Source organism: Populus nigra, chromosome 3 (assembly GCF_951802175.1).
Source record: "Populus nigra chromosome 3, ddPopNigr1.1, whole genome shotgun sequence".
Classification (NCBI taxonomy): Eukaryota; Viridiplantae; Streptophyta; class Magnoliopsida; order Malpighiales; family Salicaceae; genus Populus; species Populus nigra.
This window is the reverse complement of record NC_084854.1, coordinates 16824262-16848089: the sequence shown is the minus strand read 5'-3', so window position 1 is coordinate 16848089 and position 23828 is coordinate 16824262. Positions and strand designations below refer to the sequence as shown.

Genomic DNA, 23828 nt, shown 5'->3' with positions numbered 1-23828 from the left:
ATTAAAGGTCAAATATGGGAGGGAGGGGCGACTGGTTTGCAAGCCGTGGAGTAAGGAGGTGGAACGTCCGGTATGGGAGGGGTGGCTGGTTTGCTAGCTCCAGTGAAGGAGAGGGAGTGGGGAGCTGGTTTGCTAGGGAACTAGGGTTGGAAAGAAAATTTTTCTATTTATTACTCATTTGAATCGGTTGAGCTCAGTTCAGTTATTTTGATTTAGTCTTATAAAATTAAAACTGAAGTAAACCGAATATCTTTTTAAAATTTTATAATTGGGTTTTTTTTACAATTCATTTTTTTTTCTGAGTTTTTTTTCTCACCCTATATAAGAAAACAAAATGCAAATCATTTAGACTAAAACCAGTTATGTCACCTTGTCCTACTGGCATTTCACGAGAGAACGAAGTTGTGTGTGCAAGTTATGGCTAGCTGTGATATTGTAACAAGTTTGAAATTAAATGGAGTTAGAAGGAAAGGGGTCTGGTAGAGCCTTGAAGTGGCTCCGGGGCGGCAACAGGCAGCCTGATCTCGTGGAAATCCGTTGCCCATGGGGCCAGGGGTGCCTGGCTAACTAGCCTGGTTACTCCAGTATCAAAAATCGAAACTGCTTTGGGTCCAACAATAAGGTTGATTATGATTCCCAAGCTCTGATTTCTTAGAAAAAGTGGAGCTATTGGTTTAATGAAATAATGGCTCTCTGCTCTCTCTAGTCTCCCTTTCAAGTTCGGTCCAAGTTCAAGTTCTCTCGAAGTGGAAACCTTTCACTGTTAGTCGTGATGTATACCATCCTATCTCGGCAATCTGGTTCTGGCATCAAGTGTGATGCTAGGCTCATAGCTATCATCGACTACATGATATGTATAATGCTTCTTTAATTAATAACATATAATTAATCTTGATTTCCATCATATTTCTCACATGAAAACTCGCTTTCAACAATAATTCCAGGTTTCAGGAGCCTACATGACTTTTGATATAGGAGATGTTATCATACAAGCAAACCTCTGCTATTATCTATCCACAGCAGCAAGTAGTTTAAGAAAACAACATGGCAACAAGAGTCACAGGACTGGGAAATCGCTATACATGCTATAAATGCATGCAAGTCATTTCTCATGCCATGAGCAAGAGCCTGTAGGAACCTATTAAGTTGTAAATATATACACACATATCATATAGCTATAAGATATTCATGTAGGCATGGCTGGCTAGCTATAATTACCCACTCCCATCATCGCCGTTATCTCCTTGAGAACTGCCACTGCTGCCAGCACCCCAGTCGTTGTAGTTTTGTCTAGGTATGCTATGGTGGTTGTCAATGTTTCTGTCTGGGTAGTGAACTTTGCTCGTTCTGCCTTCAATTTTTTTTCCCTTCCCAACATGTTGTCGCTGCTCTTGCCCGTATATTCCACCGATCATTTCCCTTCTCGGTGCTGCCATGCAAGATCCCACCATGAACATCACAGCGAAAATAAACGCCATCACTTGCTTCATTTCCCTACTTTAGCGACTCCCTTTTGCTTTTGGACCTTTACTTGTATGTAACCACATTTCAAACTCCAAAATACTCTTTATATAGGAAATTAATTTGTTAGGTTTGTATCATCCGGTGTAAGAACAGAAATCATGGAGCCCTATACCAAATTAAAAATGAAATACAAGTGGGATTAAAATAAAATATCACCCTTAAACTTTATAGCAAGAGGTATGATGATGGCTGAGAATGAGTTTTTGTCCATATTCTATGCGGAAATCAATAGGGAAGCTCCACCTCTTAAGTGGATGGATTTACTATTGCTATATGAAGTAAAAAAAACATAATGGATTTCCTGTTTGAGGTGCTCTATGATGATAGCACTTGAGAAGAAAAACAAAACAATTTATTTTATGTTGTTTTAATTTTTTTTTATCTTAGTATATATAATATATGCAGAGGATGTCAGTAACTAACACCACAGATTAGAGTTACTTTGAGGTGATTAGACATTATATAGATTAATCTGTATGTCCTCTCCTTAAATTGTTCATGTGGAATGTGAGTTATCACACAGCCTTAGTGACCCAACAGTCAAACAACAGAAGCTTTTTGCTAATATAAATATTTGAAATTAACAGTGGATTTATACACGAGAATATCTGACATTAAATATGAAAGGAGTTGCTGTCAATAAATGACAGCTACACTGCTATTTACTCGCATAATGATATAGGATACTGTCATGATTACAGATCATGACTGATATATGTTATTGACACTTTCTCTTAAATGGATGATAATTAGATTGGAGCACAAATTTGCTAATAAGAAAATCATGTCGATTTCGGGTTAGGAATGTAGCAAACATATGATATTTAGATCGATCACAAGCTGATAAAGTGATAATACCAGCTTATTGAAGAAGTTGTCTTATGTAATGAGACTCCATTTCAATGTGCTTCGTCTTTTTATGAAGTATTTGCTGTCACCTATATTGCCAGCGTCAAGTGATGTAGGACATTGAAACTGTTCTCCAAGCTTAGCAAGTAAGCCAGATAGTCTCAGAACAAGTTGCAGACATGGAACGACATTCAAACTTAGTTGATGATTTGGATACACGTTCTTGCTTCTTGCATTCCCAACATTTCAAAGATTCTCCTAGAAACATACACCAACTAGTAGTAGCAACGAGAGTCTGAACATCCCGCCTAATCAACATCTACGAAAAAGAAAGAAAGATTAAGTAAACAGTTTGAAGGAAAGAATATGGTTCTTGTCCAAATGTGTATTTGAGTAACGAAAGACCTAGTGAAGAGAATCCAAATGAAGTTATCGTCGACATTTGATTCAGTATTCTTTGATGATTTATGATGATGGCACAGTCTGATTCAAACTCCGGGCGTAATTCCATCAAGAATTGCATTAATTGACTCTTTTTACGCTCTTTTATGACATACTTAACAGATGCGCTAACATAATAAAGTCTTCGTTAAGACCGAAGTACCATAAACCTTAATAATAGGTCTGAATATCTTTCTCAAATTGACTATATTAAGAAACTTCATATTCTAGTTGAAATGCTCTTGCTTGATTGGATTGAGAATAGATCTTCTTCAAGTGCTTTCACACATCTAAAAGCCTTTCTATAGTATGCAAGCTCATAATTGAATTTGATACCGTACTCTAAGGTGAATTTTTCACCTACATCATAATCTCAAAAAAAAAAAAAAAAATAGAGACAACGAAATATTATATATTGACATATTAAATGATATTTATTTTTTAAATATAGAAACAACGACATATTAGACTGATCATAATTAACCTGTTAAATATACAACTCGGGTTATGAGATTGTGATTGCCTTATATAAAACAAATAAAAATAAATTATGAAGGCCAATTACTAATTAATCCAATATTGTTGAAGGACATAATTGAAAAAAATATTAAATTAAAAAAGATCAAAATAAGCTACTCAAGTCAACTTGGATTAATTTGTCAAACCCGTGACCCATGTTATGGGGTCGGGATAACCCCATAGAAAATAAATCGAAAGAAATTATGAAACTTAATTTCGAACAACTCAATACTAGATCAGGATGAAATCGAAAAAATATCAATTAAAAAAAAAACAACCTAAGTCAACCCAAACTAACCTGTTAAGCTGCGATCTAGATCATGAAATTGAAATAACTTTACAACTAGCAAATAAAAAATTATGAAGACCTATTTCTAAATTCATAAGACCATGATAACTCACCAAAAAAAAAAAAAAATTGAAAACAATTACGAAGTCTCTAATTTCCAACTAATTTAATGTTGAATAATTAAATAAAAAAATAAATAAAAAAACCTAACTCAACTCGGGTTAACTTATTAAATTCATGACGTGACTCATGAGATTAAGATAACTTTATAAAAAATTACAAATATCCAATGTTGAAGGTTACAATCGAGAAAAAAACTAATCTCTGAGATCATGATAACTCAACATAAAACAAATTGAAAAAACATTTCGAAACCCAATTCTCAAATAACCTAATATTGGAGAATGAAATTGAAAAAATAAAATAAAATAAAGAAGATTGAGTTGTTGGAAGGTGAAAGTGAAAAAATGAAAAAAATTCAATTAAACAAGGAAATAAAAAATTGAATTGAGTCGACTTGGGTCAAATTGCTAAACTCGTGACCTAGATTATAAGTTTAAGATAACCCTATGAAAAGCAAAAAATAAAATAAAATAAAATTATGAAGCCTAATTTCCAACCAACTCAATATTAAAGGATGAAATAAAAAAAATCAAAAGGAAAAAGCAGCAAAAAAAAAACCTGAGTCAACCTGACTTAACTTGTTATACTTGCGACATGAATTATAAGATCACAATAAATTAATAAAAAGAAAATAAAAAAAAACTACAAAGACTCACTTTTAACAAATCTAATATTAGAATTTGAAATCAAGAAAAAAAAAATCCTTGATACTAAATAAATAAATTACAAAATACTATTTTCAAAATAATTTAATACTAAAAGAACAAAACTTTTTTTTTAAAAATTATTAGTGTTTTATGAATGTTGTTACAGTAATTTAGTACAAAAAAACAACTTTGAACGTGGCAATGTTATTCTACTAGGATTTTCCTCCAAAGTGAATGATGAAAAGTGTCATTGTAATTAATCATTTGCTATTGAAATAACTCAAATTAGAAATGAATTAGGGTTTTGGAGGCAAGTGATTTTGCAACGAAGCTTGTCTCTTCAACTAGACCCTCCTCTCCTTTTCAATGTACCAACCAATGTAGAAAAATCTAAGCTTTACATCTTTATGATTCAATGGGGGAGCTTCCACCGTGTTCTGGTACATGATCAATTTGCGCAGTTCATAATTTAAATGTGATCCATAATTTTTCCTGTAGGATATTTTGTATCTAATTCAATTATCTCGACAAACTTTTCTCTATTTTATTTTTGAAAATTACAAAATAATTTTTACAAAAATTGTAAACTGCTTCGGCAAATATTATATACATTACAGGATTTTTGTGCTTCAATAATTCTAGCTTACTAGCACGATTCAGTTCACTGGGATGGATATCTTGTTTGCTCTATTCTTCGTCAATTGGCTCAAGTCTAAATGGGACACTAGCAAGTTAAATAAATAATTTTAAATAATATAATTTAATTATTCAGAATCTAAATTTATTTTTAATGAGATTATTCGTTCGAGCTTTATAAATTTCAGGGTTATTAAAGATTTATATGGTTATTAATTTCAGAGCTTATAAAATTAGTTAAGATACGCGTAAACTAACTAGAATACCTACAATAATAATAATAAAATAATCTCAAATAAGTTTGAGAAAAACACAGCATACTGTGTTGTCTTCGGTTGGGCTAATGTCAACTGATCAGAACTGATAGAGATTAGAAATCTGAGGCCATTGCTTCCTCCTGGGAGGCATGGGAGGGAGTTATATGAAGTTATGGGTGGGTGGGTGAATGGGGTCAATCATAATAGCTATAGAAGATGTTGTTTGTGTAAATTTTGTTATTTTTCTTTTTATTTTTGAATTTTTAGTTTAATTTTGATTTTATGCTCTCTCTTCTATTTGTTCTAGGAGTCTGATTTATCAACCTTGTAAAATTGATTTCTGACCTATTTAGAAAGCTGTAAATCTCTTAAAAGAAATCAAATTAAAAAATATATTACAAATTAGGGTTCTAGTATTGATAACCCCTCTCTGCAACAATTCTATCTTTCTTTTCTTACTGTCTTATTGTGTTTTGTTTTTCCTCAGGTACCAGAAAAATCCAAATTCATTTGCTTTCAAATCAGATTTTGCCAAAATATAGATCACGAAAGACTTTTACAACCATCTTTGAAATTGCTTTCAAGTCAAAATCTGAAGAAAATTCTGCTTGGAAGATTGGACCGTATTTGTTTTCTATGTTATTAATCTTGAATCACACAACAGCAGAAATATACTACGCTCTGGACTCATCGCCTAAGCTCTAGGCTCACCTGCGCGAACCTCACCCACATGAAATGAGTCCCACAAACAATGAAAGGACTTGACCCCAAAGTAATATCAAATCAGAATTCCTAAATTTATTGACCATATGCACCGCATAGTTAGATGGATTAAGGCTACTCAGATGGAAGTGAGTGTTCACAGCAAGGAAGATATATACAGCTGAAGCTGGCGTATTTTCGATCGAAGAACATTAAAAACCATGATACAAAATCAAGACAGGTCTAATGTTCTGACACCGTGAAATATGGACAGAGCCTTCCTCTCTAGCTATAAAATGTCTGCAAAACCGTCAGCTTAAGTTAGTTATTGTGTTGAATTGGTTTTTTAACACCTTTTTTCATGTCTTCGATTCCGTGACTGAAAGATTATTTTCTTTCATGGTCATATTTTCTTTCCTTCCATTTTGCTGTGCATACGCCATAGCCCATTTGCTGCATGCATGGTCAAGTTGCAGAGATCCCAAAATACATATCCCGTATCAACAACACTGTTGTACGGGAAGCACATAACTTCGACCCTAAAAATCTTTGTTTGATATATAAATAATTAAGGCATGGCAAGGCTGATCCAAAAAGATGATAAAGGAAAATATTCCAAAGGAAAAAGCTGCTGTTTCTATCACCAAAGATACAGGTGATCATTATGTGCTAGCTAGTGGTGGCTTAGCTCACACCAAACGTGAATTACAGCAGAGATAACTATATATACCAACACCACACAATCAATTTCATCGGTTGACTGGTTATGGAACTCAACTAAAATAGCCAACTTGCTTAATGGAGCTTAATTAATTATTTAAACCCCATTTTCTTGCAATACAACCATTTATATAGTCATTTATATACATTTTGCATTGAATTCTCTTGACGTGTACATGACTGAGCTGGAAAAGCTAGCTATTTGTCTCTGATCAGAATTCAGAGCAAACAGATGTATATATATATTTTACTATATACATTAGAACATGTATATATCACAAAAATAAGTAGGATCGCACTTTGCCCAAGAAGCTTATCCCTTCCCTCCATATCTTATCTTTTCCACTCTTTCAACTCGTGGGGTCTTAACTTCTAGATTTCGAAAGATCACTGATCAAGCACCATCCTCACTAAAGAGCGCCTAGAGAAAAAAGGATTTTTTAAAAAAATTAACACAAGAATTTAATTTTTTTTTTTGCAAAATAACACAATTTGAAAAGTTTTGATGAAAAAGTACATTTTCATCTTGACTCACATTTACTAAATATTGTTATTTCTAATTATAACAAGATAGTTTTCGTATTTTAAAAACACGATAACTTAACATATCATGCTTCAAGAACGACTTGTTCTTCCCGATTCTATGATTATTTAAGGCTTTCTTTCACTGTCATACCTCCACCCCCACCTCTTCTGCTCTCTTTCATGTAGACTTCAGCAACATTTTCTCTCTCTTTTCCTTTCTCCACATCTTCCGTGCGTATACACAAGCAAATATGAAGAATACAAAGAGGAGCCTTCTTGTGGCATCCCTTAACAAATGGAGAAAGATGGGAAGTAGAGCCATGCTTTGCTGTGAGTATCAATGGGGTTTGTGGCCTTCCATGCATGAAGGGAAATCGATTCCAAGGGATGTCCCAAAGGGTCATTTAGTGGTCTATGTAGGTGAGAACAACAAACGGTTTGTAATCAAGATTACCTTACTCAAGAATCCACTGTTCAAGGCATTGCTGGATCAAGCTCAGGATGAAAATGATTTCACTGGTGACTCCAAACTCTGTATTCCTTGCGATGAGAGCATTTTCCTTGATGTTGTGCGCTGCGCTGGCTCTCCACAGGATCGAAAGTCCTGTTTTTCTCTTTAAGAATTAATCCGTGGAGCTTTTGCTAAAACATTGATTGATTCAAGAGAATTATGTACACTAATGCTAATATGTAGCAAAATATGCTGCACACTAAGTAGAATTGTAACATAAAGATTGTCTAGCTCGTAATTGTAATTCAGTTCAGAAGTACGATAATTTTGTTCTGATTTAGATTCCTGTTTCCTATGGATAAAATGTAACTCGGTTAGCCGTAATATAAAATAACAAACCAGTTATATTTAAGTAGATGAGATAAGGTCAAAAGCTTTAGTTAAGACCTAAGTACTAATTTATGACGTAACTAATCGATTGATTATTGATTAGATGTGACACTAACTTAATTTAAAATATATTTAAAATTGATCATTTTTTTATTTTTAATAATAATTTTTTTTATTAATAAAGCTAATATTTGATTAATAAATATATGATAAAGATAAAGTCATTAGGGTAAAACTGCTTTACAAATAAAATTATGAAGTGTTTATAATTATGAGATTCTTATTGCATTAAAGCATTGTTCTTAAATGTTTTTGGTCAATACTCTATTAAGAGTGGATATTAATTTGAGCTATTGAAACTAAAACATATTAAGTTCTTTTTTTTATGAAATGAAACAACTATTTTTATAAGCTGAGATATGAGAGATATCTAAAACTAATATGTTGGTGTTTATTAGATGATATGTACATTGAATTGACCCGTATGAGAATTTCACAAGAAGAGATCCATTGTGTCTATGAAAAGACTCACATGATAATTGTATAAGTGATACTTAAACTTGAGATCATTAAGTTATCTTATATATGTAATGTTATGTTTTGATCCTAACAACACGTTAACCTAATCAAGGATAACAAATAAGCAGAAATTGAGTATAACATGAACTATATGAAAGTATTTGAGTGATCAAGAGATAATTCACCACCCAATATAAATTAAGAGAATTTTTCTACATGTTCTCAAATAGTATTGATTATAAAATCTTTACACAAGATGGAATGAAATTTGAAAAGAATTTTAAATTTTATTCAAAGAATCAATAACTATAAAGTTGAGATCAAATATAATTTGATAGAGTAGACGTACTCTATGCTATGATGTTTAAATCAAAATATTATTGACAAAAAGATAATAATAACTCGAGAAATTGCTTAATGAAAGGTTAAGTAAAATCACATATAACTTTCTTAATATTTGAGGAATCATGATATGTTGCTAGACAATGTATTTGATCTTCATATATAAATTAATCAATTATTGAATTAATAATAAATTAAATTATTTAATTTATTTAATCCTATTTTGATTAGGATTATAATTATATAATTTATTTAATCCAACATATTAGGAACTTAATTACATACAATAAGAATCATTGGTCAGAAATTAAACCGTGGTGATTAATAAAATGTGACTTGACTGAAAATAGAGGTGAGCAAAAAAACCAAAAAACCGATTAAACCGAGACAACCGGAAAAAAAATAACCGAATAAACCAAACCGTGAAAAAAAACTGATTAAATTGATTAGAATTTTTAAAAAATCGATCGGTTCGGTTTCGGTTTTATAAGTCTGGAACCAAAAAAACTAAACCGATCCGAGCCAAACCGGTTTGAACCGGTTTCGGTTTTTTTCAAAAAAAACTGGTTTGGCTACTTTTTTTTTTGATAAAAACCGAATCGAAAATGATCACTCCTAATCAAAAATAAGTTTTAGAATTTAAGAACTAGAATGTAATCAATACATGGATTACAATTCTAGACCTAAAGAAATCAAATAGGGACGACTTGATTGAATAAATTTTTAAAATTATCTTGAAATAATAAATGTGATATTATTTAAGAGAAAAATGATATTTTACCATATATAGAGTTATATTTTAGGATTTTTCTATAAATAAAATGTTATACCTTATATTTTTAGAGAGTGAAGCAAAGAGAAAAACTACGACAACCTAGCCTTAAAAAAACCAATCAAACCTAAAAAAAATAATTTAATATTCAAGTAATTTTTTTATAAACTTTAAATAATTTTAGATTGTTTAACCAGATTCATGTTATTTTCAAAAAACAATTTAAATTAGTATTTTCTCTATATTTATATGCTTTGAGAGAACACGACACTAACTACATTATCACAGTTTTCAATAGAAAATAAATTTGCTGTTCGATGATTCACCTAATTTAATTTAAAAAAAAAATAATATTTTTTTATTATTTTCAGATCATTTTAATGTGCTAATATAAAAAATAATATTTAAAAAATAAAAAAATATTATTTTAATATATTTATAAGTAAAAAACACTTTAAAAACAACCATTAACAAATTCTGTATCACTTGCCATGCAATACTATAAAATAGGAAGAAATTAAGTTCAATGGATGTGCAAGAGGCATCATATTGGAGACGTTGCCATGCATGGTCATCGGTGAAGACCGAAATGTTAATTTAATGGACAGATTCTTGCAGACTCCTTATTTGAAATCAGTGTCTCCAGGTCGGCACGGAAACAGTTGCAGGGGATCTTGCTCTTCACATGAGAAGCTTTTAATCACCGTTCCGGTGGATGCTATAGCTTCAATTAAGACCTCTGGCAGAACGCATGATGACTTGGTGATACAAAGAGACATGACAGAACAGGGAATGGAGAATAAAGAGAGAATTCTACCCTCCCCTGCCACCAGCCTCCAGCTCCTTGAATTGACTCCTTTCTTGCTCCATGTTCATAGCTGCTAGCTATGGCTCTCTCTGCTGTGATCGCCTATCATAGCCATCTCGACGAGAAAACGAGCTGCAAAACAAAGAACTTAGCAAAATGAAGACATGTAATACATTTTGGCAAGCTGAGTCATCATCAACTACTGAGTACAGAGAGAAATTAAATGCCTGCATTTTTAATTCCTCTAGGATGTCTCCTAAACTCTGGCTTTAAAGTCTATACAAGTGAAGGCTAACTATTAATATTCTATACTTTGTCAAACCATTCATTCTGTAGATTAATAACTGCAACTGGTAAGAGGAGAATTAATGTTTTTTTCTGGACCGAGAGGCAAAAGCAAAGTTATAGTCTAGTACTTGGCTCGGCAATGGCCCTCTTCAGGAAGCTAACGGTTGCGGTTGATAGCTATTTTTTTTTCTTTTCTTTGGATACCATAAAACTGGGAAAAAATCATCTCAGTTTCATAAAAATGCTCGGTCCAATAAAAAGTTTGCCTAAACTCTGCTCTACACAAGTTATCAGATCGCGAAGCATGCTTCGTTTAGCCAGGGAAGGAAAAAGCAGAACCAGCAAGCTTAATGGACCGAGCATTGCAACGCTGGTTGCCACTGCTCCTGTGCCCCTGCAAAAAACTAAGATTCTTGGGCTGGTATCAGGTCTTACATCAACTGAGGTTACCCTACACCCAGCATTTGAAGTGTTGCCTGCCAAGAGAAGTCCACTGAAGGGGAAGTCATCAGCTTGGACCATTTTGGGATCCGTGCAAGCCAAACCATTCCATATCACTGCCATCAAACATATCAGTCTTACAGCATATACAGGAGTGTTATTTTTTAAATATTTTTTATTTAAAAATATATTAAAATAATATTTTTTTTATTTTTAAAAATTATTTTTGATATCATCACATTAAAATATTTAAAAACATTAAAAATATATTAATTTTAAAAAAAATTAAATATTTTTAAAAACATTTTAAAACACAAAAACAAATAGGTTATTATACACTTCAAATGCTTAAAGAATTATAAAGAACCAAATGCTTAAAAATGAATAAAGAACCGAAAGTTAATTACAGGTTAGCTAATTTGTGATGGGAAGATCAAAGACTTGCCATTAGCGTGATTACCATGCCCTTCAAATGCTTAAAGAACTATAAATTTTTGTACATTTTAATCAACTTGTACGTACCATTACTGTTTTAATTTAACACACAGAAATCTTGAAGTGAAATCCCCGATGTCAGCGCATAGGTGAAGGACAAAGCTAGGAATCAAAAGAAATGAATGGAAGAAGCCGTTTCCAAAATCCTATGTAAGAATTTCTCAACACTTCACCATCAAGTGTGAAAAATTTTGTGATGCTATTGTTTTAACTAATAATATTCTATTAGTTACCTAATATAATTTATTTTATAAAAATAAATAGATACAAGTAGGAATGAAAATATTAATTGAGATATTCTTATTATTTTTTTATAGTTTATGAATTTCACTCCTTCTCACACTTGTGTGTCTCTTTTTTCAAAGTGGATTACATTATATAATTAATAGGATGTCAATAGTTACAGCTTTAGCATCATAAAATTTTCCACAAAGTGTTAATGTATATGTCTTGTAACCAATCAATTGGTTACACATGACATTGATTTTGTTTGTGTAAATATATTTATTTTTTAATAAATAATTTATTTATCTTTAATATTCATTTAATATTTAATTAATGAATTTAATGTTTGATTAATGAATCTAGAGTAAAGATAAAGTTCTCGAGACAAAAATGCTTTGCAAAGAAAATTATAAAGATGTTATAATTATAAGATTTCTATTGCATCAAAGCATTGTTCCTAAATATTCTTGGTCAATACTCTATTAAGACCAAACATTAATTAGAGCTGTTGAGACTGATACATAATATATTCTATCATTTATGACAAAAAACAATTTTTCTCATAAACTGGGGTACGATGAATACCCAGAACTTATATATAGGTGCTTGTCAAATGATATGTACACTAAATTAACCCACAATAGAATTTCATATAGAGAGGTCACCTGTGTCTATGGAAAGACTCACGTGACAGTTGTGTAACTGATCGTTAGAATTGAAATCACTAAGTTAACTTATATAAAGAATTTTATGCTTTGATCTTGCTACATGTTGTCCTAATCAAGAGTAGCAAATGAACATATATTGGGTATAACATAAACCATATGAAGGTATTTGAATAATCAAAAAAAAATTCATGACCCTAGGTGAATTAGAGAAAATATTTTATATGTTATCAAATAATATTTATTGTAAATCATTGTGTAAGGTGAAATGAGATTTCAAAAGAATTAATGACTGTAGTATTGAGAACAAACATAGTTTGACAAAGTAGACACTCTATGCTATAATGTCTAAACCATAACATTATTGATGAATGAATAATAATTATATTAAGAAAGTGATCACTGAAAAATTAAGTCAAACCACTTTTGACTTTTCTAATATTTGGGGGATCATGACATATTACTAGACATTGTACTTGATCTTCAATATAAATCAATCAATTATTGAATTGATAATAAATCAATTTATATAATCCTATTTTATTTAGGATTATGATTTATATTTGGACTAACTTATTCGAAAACTTAATAGGTCACACACATAAGAGCCATTGGTCAAAAATTAAAATGAGATGATTAATCAAGTGTAACTTGATTGTAAATAAGACTTAAAAATTGAGGACTATAATGTAATTTATACAAGGAATTACAATTTTAGACCTAGAAAAATAAAGTAAGAACTTGATTGAATAAATTCCTAAAATTATCCTGAAATAATATATGTGATATCATTCAATGGGCAAATTGATATTTTATAATTTATAGGGTTTTCAGGTTTTCATTTAAATAAAATACTATGCCTATTATTTTTAGTACAGAGAAAAACACAAAAGAAAAGAGTTAATACTCAAAGGTATAATAATCTTTCTCACCTAAAAGGGTTTATGAGATTTTGCACTAGTGGTTCATGTGGATTATCATTAGCGGATGAACATTTGGATGTCTTATGGTTTGCGATAACCCAACTTTGAAGCAATTATTCAAAGCTAAAAAGAACATCTGATTTGTAGATAATCTTTGTATAAACTCTAAACAACCTTAGATTTGTCTCACTGGATCCTTGAAATTCATGAGAAAAATTAAATTTATCATTTTCGCGGTGTATATATGCTTCAGAAAACCTAAAAGTGGTATCAAAGCCATCGTTAAACAATTAAAGTTGTTGATTGCATGTTTTAAATAACATTGACGTTAATTACGCATTAAATTTGTGTCCAAAATTATTTTCCTCAAAAAAATATTTTTTTCTCTCATGTTTTCTTTTTTAAATGGCAACTATTTTGGCCATATTTGGCTAGATTTTTTGAATCTCTAGATTTGGCCAGAAATTTTCTTAAAAAACTTTTAGGTGACTTGTTACAATTATTAGCAACGACGTTAACATCGGTGGCACCCTTGGTTGTGCTATGTGCATAACCAATAACAACTAGTAACAACCACAACAACGCTAGAAACTGTTGGTGTTACTGTGGTTGCTGCGGCTGTGGGCACTATGCCTACTGCCAACAACAACCTAGAAGAAAAATGAGATAAGGGGCAAAATTATGATTCTACCACTAGAGCTTTATTTATGGTTTTTTTAGGAGTGTAATTACAATTTTATCCTTATACCTCATATCTAATTGCACTAGGGTTTTGGGGTCTAAAATTACAATTTTACCCTTATATCTTATATGTAATTATAAGTTAATGTATTTAGGCAAAATTACGATTCAATCCTCCACACTTATAAAATGTTGATTTTATATCTTAAAATTGAAACCCAAATTAAACTAACAATTAATTTTTCTTAATTGGATTTTGATTGAATTAAAGTGTTTAATTCATTGTTTTTTTTGTGTTATTTTAATCAGATTAGGATTCAATTAAAATTTTTAATTAAATAATTTTAGAAAAATAGTTTTTCCTAAATAAAGAGAGTTTTTAAATCAAAAAATTCTATTTTAATTGTTCCTAAAATAGTTTAGGATATTAATAAAAATTTTATACGGTTAATTTTGTTATTAAATTTTGAAAAACAAATTTCAAGAAAATTATATCAAATAAAATTTATTAAGTTGGGAAAATTATCAAATTGGATTTGATTTAATATTTCTAAATGTTATAAATATAATTTTAAAAATTGCACATATAGTCAATAATTATAATTGATGCATTCAATATATTTATTTATGCATATTAATGTGTTATTTTACATGATTGATAATTATGGACATTTAAAGACCAATGTGATGTGTTTTTTTATGGTTAAATGGTTGTAATATTAATTAGAACCTACGCGGCCTATCTTTTTTCTATTTTTCTTATATGGTTGTAAAATTCTTTTCTCATTTAATTCCCCTTAAATGTAACTCCAAATTTTTTATTCAATTATGTAAATGTTATGTAATTTAGGAATATAGTAATTTAGACAGGAAAGATTATTTTTTAATCCAAAACAAAGAAAGAACGGTGAAAAAGGCTACAATTATGGTGCTTGTAAAGGACTTATGAAGATTTATAGCAACTACCTATGTTTTGACCACCTTCAATGGCTTAAAAAAATTAGTTTAGTTATGTCGATAATAATCCAACTAGAATCACATGATATGAGTGTATGTTTATATATAATTGATATGTATGATATATCATTAATACCATGGAATGAGACTTAATTAAAACAATAAACCTCTCATTAATATATTAAGAGCATATTGAGAACATGATATGTTTCCTTCCAATTTATATGCATAAAACCAGAGTTCTATTTATTGATAACTTGTTAAGCTACTCAATATTGTCATTAATGGAATATGTTTAATGCTATAAAACTGGATTATACTTAACTAACTTATATGAATTGGATGAGTTACTTATAATCATATATATAAGATTAGAGGCAGTTAGGCGAGACATATATGATATGTTTAGATAAAGAATTGTCATCTAATTGATCTAGGAGTCACATAATGATGTGATTGATAAGCTAAAACCAACAATACGAAGAACAAACAATCAAAACAATATTTAATAAAGATTAAAAAAAAGGTGTGCCCATTAGGCTACACTCTCTTATTAAAGTTTAAGATAACGTTCTTCAACAATGCAAGCTTCTGTTTCTGAGTTTTATTGTCTCTTTCCTTTTTTTCTTAGCTCCAAATCCCTGGTTTGTATGCCCTTCTTCTTTTATCTTTTCTCTTCCAAACTTTGCACATCATTTTTTATGTTTTTTTTCTCAATCCACTCAATAATTTCTCTCTCGATTTTTTTTGTGGTTTCTTTTCTGGACCTTTCTTTCCTTCTCAGAAACACTCTCCTTTATAAGCAAAGAAAAACCAGGAGGTTACAAAACCATGATGGTTTTGCAAAAGGTAGGTGGTTATAAAAGATTCTTCTTCTCTCATTTTTCTATAACCTTTCCCCTAAGTTGCGGTCTGAATTATTTTGTCACTTTGTGAGATGAATCCTAATAAGAGAAAGCAACCTTGAAGTTAGCTCATTTATCGGTGATTCTCTTATTTAGTCAAAGTTGACTAGGTAAGGCACTTTGAAGGAACTATTATGAAGTTTGGGATGTCAATACATCATTCATAGACCTGAATCATGTAGGGGTGTAAATATATCATTTAAATCAAACTACACTTGATTTGAAGATCTGTAGTTCTACATTTATTGATTGGAAGATTGGTTCCCAATCAGCTTGCATCTGTCAATATATGGGAGACTAACTAGAAACAAGATGCTGCCAAGTTTTTTTTAACCAAATGAGGTGTAGACGTTTGATGAGAATGTGTGATCTTTGTAAATGAAGTGTTTCTTAATATATTGGTGCTGATTAGAGCTTTTAAGATGTAAACGTTTGATGAGAATGTTTGATCTTTATAAATGAAGTGTTTTTCAAAACTTTTGGTCTTGATTAGAGCTCTTGAGGTGATTAAAGATGCTACACTCGTTCATCTAAAGGTGACCTCACTATTAGCCATCTAGGTTGATGAAGAAAAAGAAGAATGATCGAACAACGTATCACTCGTTCTTTTCATTAAAGTCTAAGTAACATCTATTCTAAACCCTAAAAATTAGGGTTTTTAATTTGAGGTTTTGAAATTTTTCAATCTAATCCTTGAATTTTTAATTTCAATGTATGCATCCTCAATTAGCCCAAAAAATTTCTTAATTCTTGCAATTGCATCCTTGGAATCATTGATTGGAATCCTTTAATTTTCGTGCCTTTTTCAAATTAGTCTTTAGTTTCTAGATTATGCAATTTGACCCTTATTAATCATCAAACTTTTAATTTGTCTCAAATTGACCCTTGATTTGATCACTTTTAATCCCTAAATTCTTGTGCTTTTTTCATTCTAGTCTTTGATTTTAGGATTCTTCAATTTGGCCTATAATTAACCTTTAAAACATCAAATTTGATTCAATTAATCCCCTGATTGCACAAATGTAGGTTTTTTTAAAGTTCAATTATGTCCCTAGACTTTCAATTTTTATGAATTAATCTGAATTAGACCTTCAAACTTAATTGTTTTTTAATTGAGTCCTTAATTGAATAAATAAAATTCATTAGAAGTTTAATTAAGTCTTTGAACATAATTAATTCTTTTAATTATGGCCAAAATAGCTTTCAAACTTAATTTTTTCTTCAATTAAGTTAATTAACTCATTAGAAATTTAATTAAACCTTTAAACTTAATTAATTCTTTTAATTTTGGTCAAGTTAACTTAATTAATTCTTTTAATTTTGGTCAAGTTAGATTTCAACCTTAAACTTCATTTCAAATAAGTCGTTCTTTAGTCTAATTTGTTAACAATATCTTAATCTGAATATTCATATGATATTTTGTTCTATTTGTAACTCAAAAACTCATCTATTTATGACATGAAAATATTTTTTTGAATTTTCAAATAATAATAAAATAAAAAAGGAAAATATATATATTTTTTAAAAGAATTTTAAGGAACTCAAAATTAGGTTATGAAAATACTTAATAAGATCGAGTTTTTCTAATCCCAAAAGAGTTGCGGGGACAATAAACCTAGAAAATGATTAACTAGTTAAAAATAACAAAGAATAGCCCAAACTTTGTGTTTTTGGATTTTATTTGAACTTAATTTATGTTATTTTATGGACATGGTTGTGATTAAGATTTTGCTATTTATATCTACTTTTCTAACAATATAAAAAGATGATGAATTAATAAAAGTTTCAGAGTTGCAGATTTTTTTTCTCTTCTCTAGCTTCTTCCCCGGCTTTTCTCTCTTCTTTTGTTTTCTCCACTTCTCAAATCTCTCTTATCCCGCATCCTATCTCTTAAACAGAAAAGCTAAAATTGCACCTCTTGTAATAACATAGAAGAACGTTCACTTTCTATGCACACTAAATGCTAATAAAGCAGATTGACAGATAACAGAAACAGTAACCTCACCGTAATCTCCCCTTGATTATAGCTCTTTCATGAATTTCCTTGATGAAGTTTAATTCAAACATGGAATCAATTTTTTATTTTTTTTTAAAGAACTCAATGGTAAGGAATGACTGCATTGCACAGCCTTTTAAAATAGTAAAACTCTCTTTTTCTTGAACGTAAACCAAAACAATTAACAAGGGATTGATGCAGTGACCGAGCAAGGCCTTGCTGCATAACTGAAGTAATTTGTTTCTCATTCAGATAATTAATCCACTGCACGGGTGACACAACCAAGATTGCTGGTCCTAATACAAAGCAAGATTCATCAAAGAAAACTCCCACATTCAATGCAAAACTAAACTCATAAATCACAGAGAAAAAGGGTGAGAAAGAAGTTTATATAAATCCAGAAGTTGAAATGAGAGTCTATGCTGGCAATAACCCCAAGAGTTTTTTTTTTTTCCTCACCAGAAGATGAATGCCTCAAATCTAAAGCACTGTCCACATTCTAATATCCTAACCATTGTTAAAATATGTCATAAAGTAAACAGGTAATCTAAGAATCCATCACTACACTTCTCAGCTTAAACACTCTCGAAATATAAGCATCTCTTCAAAATAATTACTAAAATATAAAATCTAGAACCAAACTGAACATGTAATATTACGTATTCAAACACATGTATTAGCCAAGGACGAATTTAGGGGGTGCCCCTGGATTTGTCCCTGATATAAACTCTATGTCTCTAGATACACCACTAAAAACAGAGAAAGCAGCTGAAGAACTGAAAACAGTAACTTCATCTAAAATCTCATATATCTAAAATTGCAAGCCAACTACATCAGACTTTCTCAAACCAGAATCACTGTCCATAAAACTAATGATTCCATTTGTATAGAAGTGACAAAGTAAACAAGGAAACTAAGAGAATATCTCCATCAGTTCTCTTACCCCAGCATGGGTAATCAAGTATCCTTTATCAATAACTTTTTGACTTCTAAACACGCTTGACTTGGTAGCATCTATGCAAAATAATTCTTAGAATTGAGAATCTAAGATAAATCAAATCAAGTACACACAAGCACCTTGTCTAACACATGTACGAACACTATATGTATACAGAGGAACAATATAGAAAGCAGAATGAAAACAAATCTGAAACAAAGTAATTTCACAGTAGCTTTTTGATAAATGTCATGATAAATTTTAAATATTTTAGATGCAATCTATTTTCCCTCAAGGAACTCTTCGTATTAGCTCAGCAACATAGGAATATATAGACTTAAGGGTGGAGTTTAGATTGTGTCCAAGGACAGGAGTTAAATGGGACAGCATCCAAACACTACCAGAGATAACAACCTTTTGAAATACCTAATGTTGTTTTTAGGTCTACCAAAAAGTTAACAAGAGTATGAGACAGCAACACATAAAGCCTTTTCCGTATTACTAAACGGGGCCTTATAGTAAGTGATAAAGTTTCTTTCAGCTTGTTTCTGATTCAGATAATTTATTCCAAAATAACATGGCTAAGATTGTTTCTTCTAAGAAGCAGTAAGGTGCACCAAGAAAAAGTCATGAAATGCACGACAAAACTGAACTCCACTGTCCTTGCTTAGAAGTTAAGTAGTATAAAAACTACTCAGGATGATGTAAATAAATACCTTCATTCATTTCATGATCAACAGCAGCAACAGAATTGATAGGCATTTAGAAAAATGGTTGCAACAAATATACACATGACGCATTCGTGGATTTATACACAAGCAGTATATTGCCTCATGATAAAAATACATACAACATTGTTGATGGCTACAGCAACCAGTGGCAGTGCTGACTCACTAAGAATTCAAGAAACAGGCACACACTGACAGATTACCAGACCCGCTATTTCAGCATTGTAGTTGAAGCAGCCTGCAAGTGGAAGAGCAGCAGTTTCATCACCACTGCTTATCATCTTAGGCCATCAATCAACACCTCCAATTCTCTCCTCCCAAACCTCCTTCCATCAGAATCAGCTTCTTTACACCTCGCCACAAAGTAAAAAATCAGCCAAGCCACCATAAAGTAAACCTCAAAAGCTGACTGCAAAAGAATGGCGAAAAACTTCCCAAAAACCCGAGCAAAAACCCACCTTGCAGCTGACCCACAAAGTATTTCTTCATAACATTTAAGCTGTACTGCCTGATGAAACATAGTGGATATCAAATAACAACCTTCTTTCAAAATCTCTCTCCCAGTCCTCCTTGTATCCACAACAGTAACCCAAGCATCCACAGCAAATATAAACCCCACAACCACATCCACCAACATCCAAGTAACAAAAAACCCCGAAATCTCCTTGTCAAACCCATTAATCCAAGGAAACATAACAGAAAAGGGCATCAATTTCAACCTCACGAAAAGCTTAAAAAACGAATACTGATCTTCAATTTCACCAAAAAACCACAAACCCACCAACTGAGTCAAAGCATCCCTCACAGCCCACCTCATCAAAATAAACCCAGCTAATCTCTTACTCCCTAATCTAGACCCATTCCAAACGACACCAATAAAGGAACCATACCTTCCTAACAAATCATTAACAACAACAATAAAAACAACCCCCAAAATCCACGAATATATTGCTGTAAATCCCAAAATAACCCAACCATAAGCAGCAGATAGAAAACTTACAAGAAGAAACAAGGCAGCTGTGTCGCGTCTCCCCAATTCCAATCCCTTCACTAAAAATTGCAAATCTAAAATCGTATCCTCCCCTTCTTTTCCACTCTCATTATTATTAAAATCCTCGCTGCTGCTTTCAATCTCGTTATTATTGTTTGTACTATCAAGAAATGAATGATTTTCTTCCGCAGCCTTGAACTGAATGCCGGACCTGACAATTTCGGGGACTTTAATCCCATTATCGATGACGAGATCGGAGAAACCAAATTTGGGGTCGAAATTGTGGAGAATCACGAAACTGCCATTGGGAGGGAACTTTGGGAAGAGGGAGGAATCAGCTTCGTCATCAGCAGAAAAGAAATCATCATCTAGGGTACCAACACGGGTGAGGTGTAGGAATGGGCGGCGACGGCGAGGGAGGCGAGTGTGAATGCGGTGGTGGGGGTGGGAGGGGTGGGGTTGGCCGGCAAGGTCGAGACGGGAAAGGAGGGATTTGAGAGAAGGGTCGCGGTCGATGAAAGAAGTGAGGACGTGGGTCCCATTTTCGATGAATGTACGGAAAGAGAAGAGCAATAAAGACAAGAAAATTAAGGTGAAGAGATTGGATGAGAAGATTGTGGCTGTCTGTTTGATTAGCTGTGAAGCTGTCCGGAGATTGGTGATGCTCAGACGAGACGACTGATCGGTCATTTCGATTGGAAAATAGTGGCAATTTTGGGTTTGATTTTAGGTTTTCAGATATTTTTTTCGTTTAAGAGAGAGGGGGAGGGAGGGCATCATTTTCACGCGATGCAAATGGAAGTGGTGACTAAACGCTGCTTTTTTTATTTTCTTTATTATTTGATATTTTTTCTTGTTATTATTAACGTTGGGTGTATATTTTAATTAATTTTATGGGTCTTGAAATTAACAACTAAATAAGTCTATAGTAGCCCTAAAGTTTATGAGACTCGAACATGTAATTTCTAAAGAACAAACCTAGAACTTAATCAAGGGATAATTATTTTCGATTCGGTTTGGTTTTTATAAAAAACAATAACCAAACCGATTTAAAAAAAATAAAAACCAAACCGAAACCGGTTCAAACCGAAACTTGTTCAAACCGACCAGTTGCGGTTCGGTTTTTTTGGTTTCAGGTTTATAAAACCAAAACTGAATAGGTTGATTTTTTCAAAAAAAATTTTTCACAATTCGGTTTTTTCGGTTATTTTTTTCAAATTTTCTCAGTTTAATTGGTTTTTTTATTTTTTTCCTCATCCCTAACCTGATTAGTTGAGCTACACTCATCAAGTTTTTTTCTTTATTATTTGCTATTTTCTCTTCATTACTAGTAGTGTTATTTTAAAAAATGATATAAAATATTCTGAACTTTATATATTTATAATATATAAACGTTAAAAAAATCAATAAAATATTTTAACTATGTAGAAGATTATCATTATATTCTATTTAATAATTAAAAAATAAAATAATAAAAATATCACTGTATAAAAAATAGTAATCCAGTAATTATAGCATATCTACAAAAACTTTACATGCTACTTTAACTTTATAAGATTTCTGTCCAGCTGGCAAAATCATCCTTATCATTGTTGGTAATGAGGTCTTGACTTCCAATTACTCTAGTCTCTTAACTACCCATTCAAAATATACAAATTGCTCTAAATTGAATCTAAATCCAATTTCTCCACAATTTACACAATTTACACGTAACTTAATTAATCCTATAATTTTTAAAATTAATAATTATATAAATTTTTAATAACTATAAAAAAAAACTTAATCTCGTAATTAATAAAAAACAAATTCAAGGATCTAAGTAGGTGGTCTCATGAGTGAATTGATAACAAAATCAATATCTCTTGTCTTTCTCTGTAACCCGTCGCTGACCTCAATCACCATATTTTAATAAACTTTCCTGATGAAAGAAGATTTAAAGGAAGAAATAAAGCATTGTTTTTCAAATTAGAGTTTTTTTTTTTTAAAAAAAAAAGAAAGATAAGAAGCATACGTGGAGTGGGCCAATGGTGAAACATCTCCTTTGCTTATAAAACGAAGTTGAGGATGAAAACAACAGTTCACTTCAATAAAATCAAAGTGGCATTTCTTCAAACTCCTCAGGCCCGTGATCTTTATGCAAATTATACCCTTCATTTCTCCAACAACACATCCTCTGATTCTAACATCTTAGGTTTGTATGGTGGCAAAGTGGCGGAGATTGAGGCAAAAGGAAATGGAATCATAATTTTTATAAATTTATTCAATCAGGTTTCTTAATTGATTTGTTCAGATATAGAATTATAATTTCTTGTATAGATTACATTTTAATTTTTAATTTTTAAAATATATTTACAATTAAATTACACTTGATTAATTATTCTAGTTTAGTTCTTAACTAATAGTTGTTAATGTGTGTGACCCATTAGATACCTAATAATAAGTTGACTCAAATATAAATCTTAATCTTAAATAAACTAGGATTAAATAACTTAAATAATTTAATTTATTATCAATTCAATAATTGATTGATCTATATTTGAAGATCAAGTGCATCGTCTATCAACGTTATGATCCACTAAATATTAGAAAGTAATAAGTGGTTTGACTGAACCTTTTAGTAAGTAGTTTCACAATGTAATTATTATCCCTTCATCAAAAATATTTTGTTTTATATATTATAGCATGGAGTATGTTTGCTCTATCAAATCATGTTTGTTCTCAACATTATAGTCATTAATTTTTTAAATAAAATTTAAAACTCTTTTCAAATCTCATTCCATCTTGCGCAAGGATTTCACAATCAATACTATTTTAGAGCATGTGGAGCATTTTATATAATTAACCTAGGATGATGAATCATCTCTTGATCACTTAGATACCTTCATATAGTTTATATTAAATCCAATATATGTCTGTTTATTACCTTTGATTAGAACAATATATAGTTAGGATCAAAATATAATATTTTTTTATATAAGATAACTTAGTGTTCCCATCTTTAAGTATCACTTATATAATTATCTCATGAATTTTTTCATATATATGAGTGATATTTTCTTATGGAATCCTCATGCAAACCAAT

The 23828-nt window shown here is 31.1% G+C and overlaps 2 protein-coding genes across 3 annotated transcripts; one reads left to right on the top strand and one right to left on the bottom strand.

Moving 5' to 3' along the window:
* Positions 1-7385: 7385 nt before the first annotated feature.
* Positions 7386-7852, top strand: LOC133688843 (protein SMALL AUXIN UP-REGULATED RNA 12). The gene has a single exon (XM_062108463.1). The coding sequence runs from the start codon at positions 7484-7486 to the stop codon at positions 7850-7852; it is 369 nt and encodes a 122-aa protein (XP_061964447.1). The 5' UTR covers positions 7386-7483.
* An 11875-nt stretch (positions 7853-19727) lies between these two features.
* On the bottom strand, positions 19728-21555 carry LOC133690066 (uncharacterized). Of its 2 annotated transcripts, XM_062110222.1 has the most exons (2): positions 20214-21555; positions 19728-20100 (listed from the first exon to the last, which is right to left on the bottom strand). In XM_062110222.1, the coding sequence occupies exons 1-2, from the start codon at positions 21434-21436 to the stop codon at positions 20094-20096; spliced, it is 1230 nt and encodes a 409-aa protein (XP_061966206.1). In that variant the 5' UTR covers positions 21437-21555; the 3' UTR covers positions 19728-20093. The 2 variants fall into 2 exon arrangements, with proteins under 2 accessions (XP_061966206.1, XP_061966205.1); XM_062110221.1 differs by having other exon boundaries at positions 19728-21553.
* Between the last annotated feature and the right edge of the window lie 2273 nt (positions 21556-23828).